Source organism: Nelumbo nucifera, chromosome 6, assembly GCF_055504915.1.
Source record: "Nelumbo nucifera cultivar China Antique chromosome 6, China Antique-T2T, whole genome shotgun sequence".
NCBI classification, from domain to species: Eukaryota; Viridiplantae; Streptophyta; class Magnoliopsida; order Proteales; family Nelumbonaceae; genus Nelumbo; species Nelumbo nucifera.
In genome coordinates, this window is record NC_142654.1 from 31,168,901 (window position 1) to 31,183,108 (window position 14,208).

Genomic DNA, 14,208 nt, shown 5'->3' on the forward strand with positions numbered 1-14,208 from the left:
CCGTGCCAACCCATGGACCTAGAACCCTAGGCCCAACATCGCCCAGGCCATCATGTCAGGCCTGACATGGCTTGCGTGCTATCATACTGTGCCGTGCCAGACCACGGGTAGCACGACCGATTTGCACCTCTAGGTAGAGTAAGTCAATTAGCTAAACTGGAGTACTTTAAGAAATTTGCCCTTCAAATAATTAGTTCTCGTTTCATTTTTGCACTGGTGTCCAGGTGTTAGGAACCATGTTTTGCCCCCAGCATATTTCACATCAATCAAAAGCTAACCAGAATTTTATGTCATCGCAATTATATACAAGAGAGGCTAACTTTACAATAAGACTACTAGTAACCCTCATTTTTTCTCTTCGTATACCCATGAAAGAATGGCAACCTATTTCTGGCCCAATAATCAAAATGGAAAGAACCGTAAAGAAAAGAATAAAAAGAAAATACAAAGACGGTACCATGAAATTAGTTAATTAGATGAAGAAACTTTTCCTTGTAACCCATCTCAGCTTTCTTCCAAAGTCAATAAGATGAATAACCTCCTCTCTAGCTTTGTTTAGGATCCAAGCCCTCATTTTCGTATCTTTCAAGTATTATGTTACAGTTGTTCATCGTGCGTGCATCGAGGAGGCTGTGATTCCATAATTTAATCATAAACAACCTCCAACACCTGCTTAAACCGTAAGGGCATTAACACAAGTCAAGTAGTTCATAGAAACCATTCAAATTTCGAAGATAAAGTACTAAACAAGCAACAGATCAGGATATTACAACTTACGAAGTCCTAGAAGAGGGATGGTGTAAGAAATTGTATGCAAATAATTAATAAAATAAACGAACAATCTGACTCACCACCATACCAACCAGTGTTTTGTTGCACAGTACTTGAAATGTTGACATGGTCAAACTTACCCCTTTTACATGTGTCAGCACCATTTTCAAATTTTAATAGTTTGATTTTTCATATTTTTATTTGAGAAGTTGAACAGTTGAACTGTAAGACCCTAACCCAGTCACCAAAATGGTTGTCTGATCAGAGTCTTAACAATATTGATATAAACACAATTCAAAAAATTAGATGGGTCCTCCATATTACCAGTTCATTCTCTTACACTTACGCAAGTTCAATGTCCTGGCAATACTGCTTTTGTATAGACACAGCACATCAAGTAAAGAACTAATAATTTAAAATGCAAGAACAATTACAGTATGAAGAACCTGAACAAGTTTTTTTTGAACGATAGAACCTGAACAAGTTTTTTTTTTTTCTGAAGATAAGTAAAGAAAAAAAATTATTGCTAAAATAAAAGTTTACAGCTTAAGAATGATGACAAGAGGTCACCCCCAAACCAAGAGAAACAATAAAATAACATAGCGAACTTTAAGGCAAAAAATACAACAAAAACCCAGGATTTTAAGAATTCAATGAACACCAGAAATCTGCCCCAAGTCTTCTTTCTTTAATCCTTGAAATTCTGGCAGAATCAACGCCCAACCAATCACTGATGAGCTGATCCGAGCCAGCACCTCTTTGAATCTTTTCTTCTTATTCTCAAATATTCTTCTATTTCTTTCCTTCCAAACTTCCCAGCATACCACAAATGAAATGCAACTCCACATGACCTTAGAACCACCCAGAATTCTTGGCCAACAGCCAAAGATTTCAAACTGATCTGAAATTGACTACATACCCACTTTAGACAGCTTGAAGTAGGACCATATTGGGGAAATGAAGCTGCATAGGTAGAACAAATGCATAATGTTTTCCTCTCCAGACAAGAAAAGAGCACATCTGCTTGGACATTGAAATCATTGACCATTTAGGATGTCCTGAGGCAGTATGTACCCCCTGGCTATTAGCCAGGCAAAGGCTTCCACCCTTGGGGGCACTGGTTTCCCCCACACTCCCTGAATTGGATAGGCTTCCACCATATTTCTGATCAGAATAGAGTACATTGACTTGACTGTAAATTTTCCATCATTGCATTCCTTCCACCATCTGATGTCACCATCTGACGGATTAATTTCCAGAGATTGCAATCTTGACAGCAGATCCAATCATTCCTCAATTTCCCACTCGAGGAGAGGCCTTCTAAAGTTTGGAGTCCACACCACAGAACCAGTTGAGACTTCATAACATTCAGAAATAGGCACTCCTTTCCAACCCAACCTGTACAACCTTGGACAAATCTCACAAAATTTCCCAATTCCAGACCAATCATCCTCCCAAAACCTAATGCTAGACCCACTCCCCACCCTCCAAGTTATAACATGAGCGAACAAATTATAACATGATTAACTTCAAGATACAAGTTGAGATGACTAAACTTTCTTTTCCATTTGAACCAATAATACATGTAAAATTTACTCAATAAAAAAAATCTCAAAGGGAACTCATATCTTTGGAAGAAAATGCTCAACAAGGCAACAACAACCATACAACTATGATGTTCCCCAGCCTGTACTAAAGTGACCAGCCAGGCAGCCATAATTAGCTTACACATGCTTTCCAGGTATTGGACACAGGTTGCTGGCTCTACTGACTACATTTCCACATGAATGCAAAGTGCATGTCTAGAATCTAAGATCAAGTCTAGTTCATCAATACCAAATGAACATTTTCCATCAATAAGATATTTTTTGATGAATGATTTTCCATCAATAAGATTGAATATACATATCAGCACAAAATTTTGGAACTAGGTCTAGCAAGTACTTTACTGCTTTATATGCAAAATTTTTGCATAAAAATAGGCAAGAGATGCACTACCGGATAAGATTAGGGGCTCGGACAAGGTCCTTCCCATGCAATCTCGAGAACGCCTCACAAGCCCATGGAATATGACCATCTGCCAGCACTCTGCCACCACAAACCAATAGCTTTTTCAGGAAATATAAAAGAAAATGAAGATAAATAATCACCAACCACATTGTGGAGCAATGTAATTAAAAACAAAATATGAGACTGCAACTCAAGATTTTTAACACAGTAAATCACCCTTTATTACTTCTTGCATGTGTTAGAAGGTTGTATATTGAAAAAAAAAAAAAGAAAACACCGGATACATCAAATTGTAACAATTATCTAGTGTGATACAGAGGCATTTAGGTCAGTACAGGCTTGAAATTGCAGGTGGTTCATCTCACAGCCAAGAGTAGGCCACCTTCCATGTCATCTTTGTTGATAGGAGTGTGTATTTTAGTATTATTTTATGTTTTCTTTGTTCTGGTACCATGACTGGTGGGCCTCATTGTATTGCAATAGGATGTATATACGCTAACTTGTTATATTCCTGCTAATGAGGGGCATTTATGTAATTATATATAGTTTTGTCCTATTCAATGAGACTTGCTCTTTGGGGTTGGGGGCATTCTATTACACCCTCCCAAACACTTGTTCTTCTTCTTAGTTGCTGTAGGGAGAATCACAAAATCAAGCAAATTATAACCAAGTTTAAAAAAAAAACAGCGGAAAAATATTTTTTTCCCTCTTTGTGTGAATCTGTTAGGAAACAATTTAGTAGAGCTTAAACCAAAGAACAAGCACACAAGAACACAACCAAATTTACGTGGAAAAACCTTCCCGGTGTGGGAAAGAAAAAACCACGGTCACCCAAAAAACTTTCACTATCAAGAAAGTGGTTGTACAAGGGTTCTCTCTAGATAAAACTAGAGGCATACAATCAGAAAATCATCAAGAAAATATGTTTCTTGGAAACTAACAAATATCTCAAGATAATGGAGAAATCTCACCCAAAACGGAGGTACTGTTCGCGGACTCAGATCTCACAAACCAGTGAGCCAAACTAGATCTCCACCGTTCAGATTGAAGAACCTTAAGTCGCGAACATGCCTGCAAAGTTTCAGCTCAATCGGACCACAAACGACCTTCAATCGGAGCACAAGATGAAAAACTGCGCAGACTGGAATTTCAAGAATCCGCTCTTCTCTCTCCGTTTTTGCACGGGATTCTCTTCCTTTTTCTTCTCTTCTCCCAATCTTTTTGGCAACTAACACCACTAAAAGGTTATTTCCTTTTCCTATTTTCATTTGAACAAGAATACCCTCATCCATGGGCTCAAAAATACCACATGGGCTTCTTGGGCCATCCTCCACATAAGAGGGAAACCCAACAGTTGCATACTATGAACCCAGGTCAAGTGCTTTCTCCGTGATGTAATTAAAGGGTAGTGTTCATTCAAGAGCTTCCAATGAGGGTTTCAAGTTTTATTTCGAAGGAGAAATCATTGAAGGTATTTTTGAGAAGATTTTTACTTGGTTTTGGGATTTTATCCGAATTTTTAAGGGAAGGAATTTTGGGTTTTCATATGTTCTTGAGATTGTAAACATACAGGGTCAAATTTGTTTGTCCCTGTATATCTCTTGACCTAGTTGAAGTTTGGGCTTGGGATTCAAGATTCCCAGCTTTTTATTTTTTTTGTGATATACCAAATCTGCTCGGTTACTATTTTATGGTAGAAGTTCCCTCTAGTTCAGGTCCTGAAGTTTTCTTGCTGGAAAAACTATAATAGCGTTGGATAAGTTATTATAGGTTTGATGGTTCTAGCTACAATTTGTGACATTTCCAGTTCCGATATTTTGTGAAGGGAAAATGCCTTTGGGGATTCCTGAATGGTACGTTAAGCCGGTTGATAAATCTGCCAAGGGAATGGAAGAATGGGAAGTCGAAAATGCCAAAATTATATCATAGTTTCTAAGGCTCAGTTTGGAAGGAGTACAAATACAAATATGTAAAGTACAAAACCTAGAATTTTATATTGTTTTGTATGTATTTGCACTGTACATATTTGTATTTGTACTCTTCCCAAACTAAGCCTAAGGGAAGAAATTCGTATGCAAATACAAGGTTTTGCATTGCACATATTTGTATTCACACTCTTCCCAAACTGAGCTTAGCTGTGTTTGGTTGCTGTGCAATTTTATTTGCACTAGTACAAATGCATGGGAGTGCAAATGTAAAAAAAATGCAAATTCTTGTTTAATTTTGTTTTGGATTTTACTTTATTCTGCTTCATGTCTTAATTTACTTCATTTGTACTGCAATCAAACAAAATGAGCTAAAATTTGAAACAAAAATAGGTCAAAATTTACACTCAAATCATTTGCACTGTCATGGTTTTGCATTAGTACAAATTTATTTGCATTGCAACCAAACACAGCCTAAGGGAAGAAATTCAAACTTAAAGCAAAGACAAAACCTGATGTAGCCCTTGTAGCACAATCCTTTAAGGGTAAAGGAGTAGGTGGTAGGGATTTTTCTTCTGTATAATATCATGAACGCAAGGAATATGGCCACATTGCATTCTGTTGGAGTCGGCTAAATACAGGGGTAGTTTGGTCATTTCGTTTTATATTAAGAGTGTGGTGTAATGTCTTTTATATTCTGGTTTAAGTACCATGTCCCATTCTTAATTAGGGGCATAAGTATCTTTGTGGTTTTTATTCAGGAACATATAAATAATACCTGGCCGACTAGAGAACCCTTTTTTATCTAGTTCGAACCAGTTTTCTCTTCGTCTTCTTCTTCTTAAAGTACCCCTTTGACTAGAATACTGCTATTTTTGAATTTATTCCTCTCTAATTGTGAGGGCACAAAATGTAATTTGAACTACTACATTTCTCCTCATTCAATTCCTTTTCATCAAGTTTTAAATAAAGTACCCCTAAGTTTTAGGAAATTGATTTACTCTACTCCTACTATTTAGAAATTGCCTTAAATTAACCCCAAGTTTTCTGACAATCTATACTACTATTAAAAGTGTGAATGAGAGTGTGGAACTTTTGTTTGACTGAAATACCCCAATTTTTGAATTTGGTCCCTCTCTAATTGTAATGACAAATGTAATTTGAACAACCACTTTTCTTCTCATTCAAATCCCTCTCATTAAGTCTTATTTTAAGGTATTAATTTCCGTTAACATTCATTGAATCCTATTCTTGACTAGAATACCCTACTTTTGAATTTGGTCTGTCTTTAATTGTGAGGACACAAAATGTAATTCGAACTATTACATTTATCCTCGTTCAATTCCCTCTCATTAATTAAGTCTTATATTTAGGGTATTAATTCCCATTCTTTTAATGAATCCTATATTAATTAATCATCTTAAAGAAAATAATTGACAAAGAATAATTATTTTTATTGATGATAGATATAAAATATAAATTTAAAACCAACCTAAAATTGTAGTTGTTTTCCTATTTGGTGGCAAGTCAACAATTCAACCTTTTGGATCAAATGTGTCATTTGATGTCATAAACTCATAATTAAATAATAATACAAATAAAAAAAAAAGATAAAAATACACAAAAGTATAAAAAGAAAAAAAATTGTACAAAACATTTGGGCAGCGGACACATCTCTAATATCGTATATTCATCATATTAAACAAAATAAGTGTGACAAATAAGAATAATTTTTATAGTGATAGAAATATAAAAAATGTAGAAAATTTTGGAAACATATTATTTACTATCATCATCTTCATCATCAAAAATTGCCATGTCCAAAGCATGTGCACACTTGCTAGTAGTCTAGAAAGGTGTAATAATTTTCTTTAATAATTCACAAAATATTAGTGCATATTTTCATATATTTCACAATATTTCCACAATGTCTATACTTTTTACAATATTTTCATCTAACATTTTCAGCATTTCAACATATGTCTTGTATTTGGGTGACTGGTATTTCTATTGTATAGACATTTTAAACCTTGTATGAACTAGTTCATAGTGATGTATGGGGGCTTGCACTTGTCTTGTCTCAAATGGGATTTAAATATTTTGTATTGTTCATTGATGATTATACTCATTTTACACGGATCTATTTTTTGAGAAAGAAATGTGAAGATCTTCCTTTAAAATTTTCCGTGCTATAGTCAAGACCCAATTTTCTACTAAAATCAAAATTCTTAATTTAGATTTAGGGTGAGAGTACATGGATAGTTAATTTCAAGACATACTACACTCATATGATATTCTATCCCAACATACATGTCCTGGCACAGACCACAACAAAACAGTGTAGCAATGAGGAAGAATCATCAACTCCTTAAAATGACTTAGACACTTCTTTAGGATTCTGGTGCTCCTGGGCTAATGCTGTAGCTACCTCAATATATCTTGTGTAAGTCATGCCCTTCTACTTTTTCCAACGTTTTTTCCATTTGAACAATTACATCATTGTCCTCTAGACTACTGAACTTTACATGTTTTTTGTTTTATTTGTTTTGTTTACCTTCCTCCACATGAGTACTAAATTGTCAACCCAATCTGCTATGTGTTTTTCTAGGTTATAGTCCTAATCACAAGATTTCCCTTTGTCATGATCCAACTCCTCCAGTGGATGGCCTATCAATAAATCCACCATCAGAAAGTACATTGCCTCCTTCACCTCCTCCTTTGTGTTGTTCCTCTCGTATATTTCATCATCTGGTTGCTATGGGTTTCCTTCCACCCATAGTTCTTTTCTTTATTGTTGTTTGGGCGTACAGATATTCCCTGAAGTTATTGAGAAGCCCTTTTTGTTCCTTGTCAGAAGGAAGCCCTTTTTGTTTTGGTGTATATTCATGAAGACTTATTATAAATATAATTTTAGGTTTAATTTAAAGAAAAGCATAAAATTTCAAGTTCTCTTAACAAAGAAGAGAGATTTACAAGGAACAATATCACCAAAACATCTAATCAGCAATATTACAACACCTATAACATGACTTAGTGATGCCAATGAGATGGGCTTAGTGCGGGGCTGCCTCAACCTGTACTTGATGCGGGCCAGGAAGGCAGGAACACTTGACCCTATGGGACTGGATCAAGGCAGCTTTACCACTTGACCCAACCCACTGACATCCCAAATGCAGTATTTTATGAAACTTACTTCGGACCAGCTATATACAAAATGTATTTGCAACTCCGTGAATTATGCAGATAAACAAGATATGAAGACAAAGATAAGATCAACTTAGATAAGCAGACATTATGGTCCTACAACTACAAGTTTTGCCAGGGCACCTCTAGTTGGGAACAAAGCGTATGTATTCCTTACTCAACAGGACACTGTGAATGGGGACAAAATGGTACAAATAGAAACTGGTGAAAATACTCACTCATGTGAAAATAACACATACTCCATGAACTTGTCAACATATTAAGCAAATGAGGAGATACATGGATGACACAAACAACAGAAAACAGTATCCCTAACCAATGAGCACACTTCCAAAACAATCACCACCTGTGCTTTCAGGTTCCTCCACCTGTTCTTTCGGTCTGATATGATTAGATTTTAATGCCATGAGTAGGTGGAATCAAGAGGACTGGTGGGTTTTCCGGTATGCTTTATAGAAAGCATAATTTATACAGAGATTTTATCATTCTATAACTATATTTTTGTTTATAAGCAACAAAAGAGAGAATTTTATTGCAAAATAAAATGCCATAAACTATTCAAATTAGGACATCCAAAAACTAAAGAAAGGGAAAAAGCATTTTGCTAACCGCTTTATAACAAGAGCATGAGATTTTACAATTCACACCCTGGGCCTAGCATTCCCCCTACAAAATTGTCCCTAATAACTCCCGCTCTGGCCAATTGATCAGCTAGACTCTTGTCTCTTGTGAGCATTCACCTGAAGAAGGTAATCAGGTTTTCAGCCAAGGCTTGCTTCTCTAACCAGAAAGACAAACCTGAGTGTCCATGGTACCTCCATTTCAATCTTTTTTTTTTTGATTGTTGACCTCTTTCAATCTTTAATCATTAAGTTAATGACTGCTTGACAATTCCCTTCAATGATGAAATGCTTCTAGCCAGCTATTTTGGTCAGTTTTAAGCCTTGAACTAGAGCTAGAACTTCCACATTCAAGGAATTTGCATAAATGACTGGACCCAAGGAACTTAGAAGAATATATCTTCTGTGATGTCTAAGCTCATCCAGTATGGTCCATCCAAATTTAATTTTTTCTTATCTGCCTCCTACCATTTAGAAAGTATATTTATAATCTTAATAGATCCCTCACACACCAATAAAAAGGTTTAGTGCTTTCTTTATGGTATTCCCCAATAAAGATGACAAAACCCAAAGCAGTGATAATTGAATATTACCTTTGCTTCCTAACAAATGAGTTCCAAAGATGCATGATCTGCTTCTCATCCTTGGTTACATCCACAAAATCATCAAGCATCTGCAACATTAAGGCCTAATAATTAGTCTAACCAAATACAGTAGGATAATTAGCAGAGATGTCAGATGTATAAATCCGAATAGCCTAAACCATAATGCCTGATAAAAGTGAAGGATACCACCAGGAAAATATGTTGTAGGAAACCACCCAAATACAGTAGGATAATTAGCAGAGATGTCGGATGTATAAATCCGAATAGCCTAAACCATAATGCCTGATAAAAGTGAAGGATACCACCAAGAAAATATGTTGTAGGAAACCACTTACCCAAGGTTACTGAAATGCTCCCCCTTCCCCCTTCAAATGCTTATATCATGTATCTAGTATTTGGCTAAGTGTCATTTCTCGATACCTATCCTGCTGAAGTTAGTTGAACTTCTAATATGCATGAGTTTTTGTAGTATAATGTGTTACAAACTACTATTTTTTAATCTAAGTTTTGATGCTATAATACGCTAACTAAAGTGTCCAGCACTATCCAGTTTTGTGTTGAGTACATATCATGTCCAACACAGTTATGCTAGGCCATTTACAGGAGCCAGGGTGTCAGACCCCAGGGATGCAACACTGCAATCATGCCAAGATAACAAAACAAGGGTCAATTCTTGGTGCAATGGCGTTATCTCAGGCTGACAAGTATGAGGTCTGAGAGCAGCCATTTTGTTCAAAAAACCACCCCTCCTAAGATCCCAGACAGCCATGGCCAACATTGGGTAATGGTCCTATGGAAGGAAACACAGCACCAAACTCTTGATAGTAAAGTGTCTCTCATGGACAGATTAAGGAGAAAGTAAAGGTGATAAGAGTTTCAATTTTATATCATGTTAGAAGGAATTTCAAGGGGTGAGGTTAACCAATTTGTGTAAGAAATGGATGCGATTTGCGTAAGTCTTCCTAAGCTATTCTATAAATCATGTTAAGCCAAGAGGGATCTTCTATAGCTCCTTATGTATACATAGTTACAGACTACCACAGACATGGGGTTTGCCCCTTACAGTTCATCCAAACAATAGAGTTAACTACCAAAACAAAATGAAAGAAACAAGAAAGAGAAGAAAAAACAAATTATACCCTTCGATCTTCAAAATCTGCAATGTCATCATCAACTTCATCCTCACTATCCTGATCTGATAGTACTTGCTCCAATGCCATTGGCTTCAACCACAAACAAAGAGTTCCGGCTTCAAAATGAGTTTGCACACACATTCAGATCAACCATGTATTTTAGTCTAATGCTAATGAAGAAAATGGGTATTTCTGTAACATGTTAATCTAGTGGAACCTTCCTACAAGCTTGTATTAAGTTCTTGTTGGATATAAGTGAGGAAACTATAATAGTAGTTCAACCACTTGCACAAATTCTTATTCGCAGTTAAAGAATAACTTTGTATTTCACACTATCAATTCACCCAGGAAACCCAGTAAGCCAGAAAAAAAAAACCCCAAATGATGCCATCATCCAATTTAAAAAGGGAGACTGCTGAATGGTTGATTTCATTTATCAACAGATTCAAATCACTTGTCTTATTTTATTTAACATAAATACCCTTACTTAACATTAGGATATATTCTAACAGTTTCAATTTTATATTTGTAAAACATAGACTAGATATACTAAATATTACATTATCATATCCCTTATTGCACATTTTAATCTAAGTTAACTAAATAAACTTATATATGGCATTGAAGCATTATCTTAAACTTTAAACATTTCACTTTTTTTGGTCAACTAGCAAGTACCAAGTACCTAGGCACCAATTGCTGGCTGTACTACCTAGGGAGGCAAAAACAACTAGTGATTGCCTAACCACATTGATGAAACTGGTCTAACCACAACAAGAAAATGCTAGATGATGACACACGAGACAAACAAAAAAACTCCAACAATTGAAAAGAAAACTAAGAAGAACAAAGAAAAATCATTGTTTATCTGGAGAAAGAGTCACCTATCACCTGAGCTCTGTGAGAATGAAAGAATTGCCGCTTCTGCAGGAGTGCACGACTGATAGAAAAAGAACATGGTCAGTTGAATTGGCTAATCAAAATTGCAGAAGCAATTTTTGATAATACAAAAATAATTTCAATAAACTCCTATTTGTCCAATTAAGGAAAAATTCTGTCTGTCCAACATAGTTTTCAAGGCGTCAAGGCGAGGCTAGGTGACAGGGGGGGCACCTTGTCACCTAGTTGCCTAGGCAATGGATTTTTTTATGTTAAAAACATAGATCCTAGGGTAGTTCCCTAGGTACCATAGCCATATTTCCTTAATTTTCAAAAGAAAAGTATAAAGTTCATATTGAAGTATAGAAAATCAACATATTCATGAGAAGAAAAAGAAGGAAAATAAAACTCAAAAAATATAGGGGCTGAACCCTTATTTTTGTTATAGGAAAAGAAGAAAAGAAAAAATATTGGAAGTAGTAGTAGTAGTAGTAGTAGAAGAAGAAGAAGAAGAAGAAGAAGAAGAAGAAGAAGTAGAATAATATATGGAAGAAGAAAATGTGCTGATTAAATGAAATTTTAAGTTCTTCCTTACTTATTAGGGGTTCATGTTTTGAAGTCTTTGAGGGTTCAATACAACATTTAGCAATGTTTGTGTTGATTAAACCCTAATAAATAAGAAAATAATAAAAGGAAATTAGTATACTATATAAACACACAAAATGATTATTTTAGTTTAATAATGTCTATTTTATAATTATAATCTTAAAAAAGAATGAACAAAAAAGTATTTTATAATAGAAAGTAAAAAAGTGCTTGGCGATTAGGCGAGGCGAGCCTCAAAGGGCACCTTGTCGCCTAGGCGCCGCCTTGACAACTATGCTGTCCAATCAGAGTACTATATTTAATGTCAGTGCTAGTTTTAGCAGTGCGGAAGCTAACTGATGTTGCACTTGACAGCACAACTAAGATATGCAATGGTGAGCTATGATATTGTGGATACTCAATGGAGTACTATAGTGTAGCAGTATGACAATTTTGTGTCCTTAGAAACACAAATATAGATTAATGAACTTACTTTCTAGGGTCAGATCTTTCAGCAGACAACTTCCTTGTCTTTGCAAATTGCAGCACGAGTGGGGGTGCAGTATTGCTTCCAGATACCGGTTGACTACATTCCAAGCCTGCAGAAGAGTGAGCTGTAGCAGTAACACCTGTAACATTAGGGCTGGATGCAACACATTCTATGTGCTCTGCAAAACAAGGATCCTCAAGACCATTGCTTTCTGTTTTATGGCTTTCATTGTGGAATCCATTTATGAACGCCTTGGAAGCATTTTCCCCTTCTTTACTGGAATGCACACCTGAGTGATGAAATTAATTTTTCAGTACATTCCGATAGATAAACACTACAGTAAGGAAAATTATCAGGCTCAAAGGATAGGAACAAGCATGCCAGTTGTTCAAGAAGCTCATGTGGCAAATCATTTGAGGCCAGGACTCAATCAGATATAGTTTCTACTAGAAAACCTTTCAAAATCAAAACTTGATCTCATCAAGTTAACTTAACCATCCTATTTATTCAAATGGATCTTTGAAAAGATATTTGTGATTACTGAGTTTGGATGATAAAAGAGTAAATCTTGGCCACATAACATGGGCCAAAAATTAATATTGACCACACAAAATCCAACTGGGATGAACCAAATGGTCCCAAACTGCCACAGCCCAGAGATGTACAACATGGAAAGGTTGAGAACATAGAACTCTTCCCCTTATGCCATGAATAAGTAAGAAAGAGATCATTCAAGTAGTAGTGTACACATACATATTGCAGGTTACCAACCATTCTCAGGTTTTTTACAGGAAATTTGATTGGAAGGCTCAGCAATTGTTGAATTCTCTGCAACAGGCATGCAAGAAATTGTACAAGCAACCTTTTCTGAAAGTCCTCCAGAAGGACCTCCAGTCACTTCAGGTGAGTCCAACTTCATGACTTGTGGATGTACATGCATTGCATTTTGAACTATGCTATTTGATCTCTTACGTCTCCGTGGCTTTGAACTGCAAAACAAATGAGTCTGCTCTTTTCAATTCTCTGTGTTTTTCTTAGAGACCTACATAGGTATTTACTGAAAGCAATGAATGATTGGAAAAAACAGCGACAGATCTAGAAATTACCAGAAGAAAAATGTTTGTAATCTTGGATCAATACCATCAGCAACAATCTAAAAGAAAGAAATGAGAAGAAAATAAACATGTTGATGGAAGGATTTTAAAAAATCAATATGTAAATACAATAGCTTTCAGGCCTACATCACTTAGCAGATTGCTAATAGTTAGACTGCATGAATGCAATTTGAGCATATGTCTGGATGATCAAACATATTATACGACACAGAGAGAAGCATGTCAGGGTGTGTTAGATATTTTCTCTTAAAATATGAAAATTCTCAAATGTCTATCAAACTGTAAATCCACAGGAGCAATTTACATAGATGAAGTAACTAAAACATGATGTTCAGTAAACAATCAGGATTTTTTTACCATAAATGACCTCAATCAGAACTGAAGGATAGCTATGTGGTTGATCTCAATCTATTATTGACATATTTTTACTTGGTTTAGGTAAATGCTTTAATGTAACAATAATTGTGCAATGGAAAGAACTAAAAATAGAATGACTTGGTCTAACATCCTACAAAGTTAAAGGGTTGTAGGAGAATTAACCATAAAAATACCTGCTAAATTGCAATAAAAATTTTAATAAAAAAGAAAAGCCTCACAAAAGAATTTCTCTAGTAAAAAAACAATTTCTTGCCTCAGATCCCCGAATATCAGTTTTTACAGAGACATTCACTGCCTGATATTCTTCAGTTACCTGTAAAATAATTACACTTGATTAATTTACATTATCTACAAGAACATGATGATCAGAAATTAACTGGATATTCCTGAAGTTCTTTACCCACCCAAAACTCAAAGTTGAACAGGTCATGTGATGAACACAAGTGACATCTGAGACCCTACAAAGCAAAATGAAGTTTTCTCTAATGTCAAC

The 14,208-nt window shown here is 35.5% G+C and overlaps 1 protein-coding gene across 13 annotated transcripts in view; it reads right to left on the bottom strand.

Annotated features, from left to right (window-relative positions):
• Positions 1-261: 261 nt before the first annotated feature.
• The window catches only part of LOC104598418 (polycomb group protein EMBRYONIC FLOWER 2-like), a 56,750-nt gene continuing 42,803 nt past the window's right edge, over positions 262-14,208 (bottom strand). For 9 of the 13 annotated variants that reach the window (XM_010260462.3, XM_088889919.1, XM_088889918.1 and 6 more), the window contains 10 exons: positions 14,120-14,173; positions 13,969-14,028; positions 13,329-13,375; positions 12,994-13,211; positions 12,226-12,511; positions 11,153-11,208; positions 10,275-10,384; positions 9,124-9,203; positions 2,770-2,859; positions 262-669 (listed from right to left, as the gene is read on the bottom strand). In XM_010260462.3, coding sequence (XP_010258764.1) covers positions 546-669; positions 2,770-2,859; positions 9,124-9,203; positions 10,275-10,384; positions 11,153-11,208; positions 12,226-12,511; positions 12,994-13,211; positions 13,329-13,375; positions 13,969-14,028; positions 14,120-14,173 — 1,125 coding nt within the window. In that variant the 3' untranslated portion in view covers positions 262-545. Of the gene's footprint in view, positions 670-2,769; positions 2,860-3,752; positions 3,853-9,123; positions 9,204-10,274; positions 10,385-11,152; positions 11,209-12,225; positions 12,512-12,993; positions 13,212-13,328; positions 13,376-13,968; positions 14,029-14,119; positions 14,174-14,208 lie in introns of those variants that run through there. The other 4 variants (XM_010260463.3, XM_088889920.1, XM_010260466.3 and 1 more) reach the window with 2 other exon arrangements.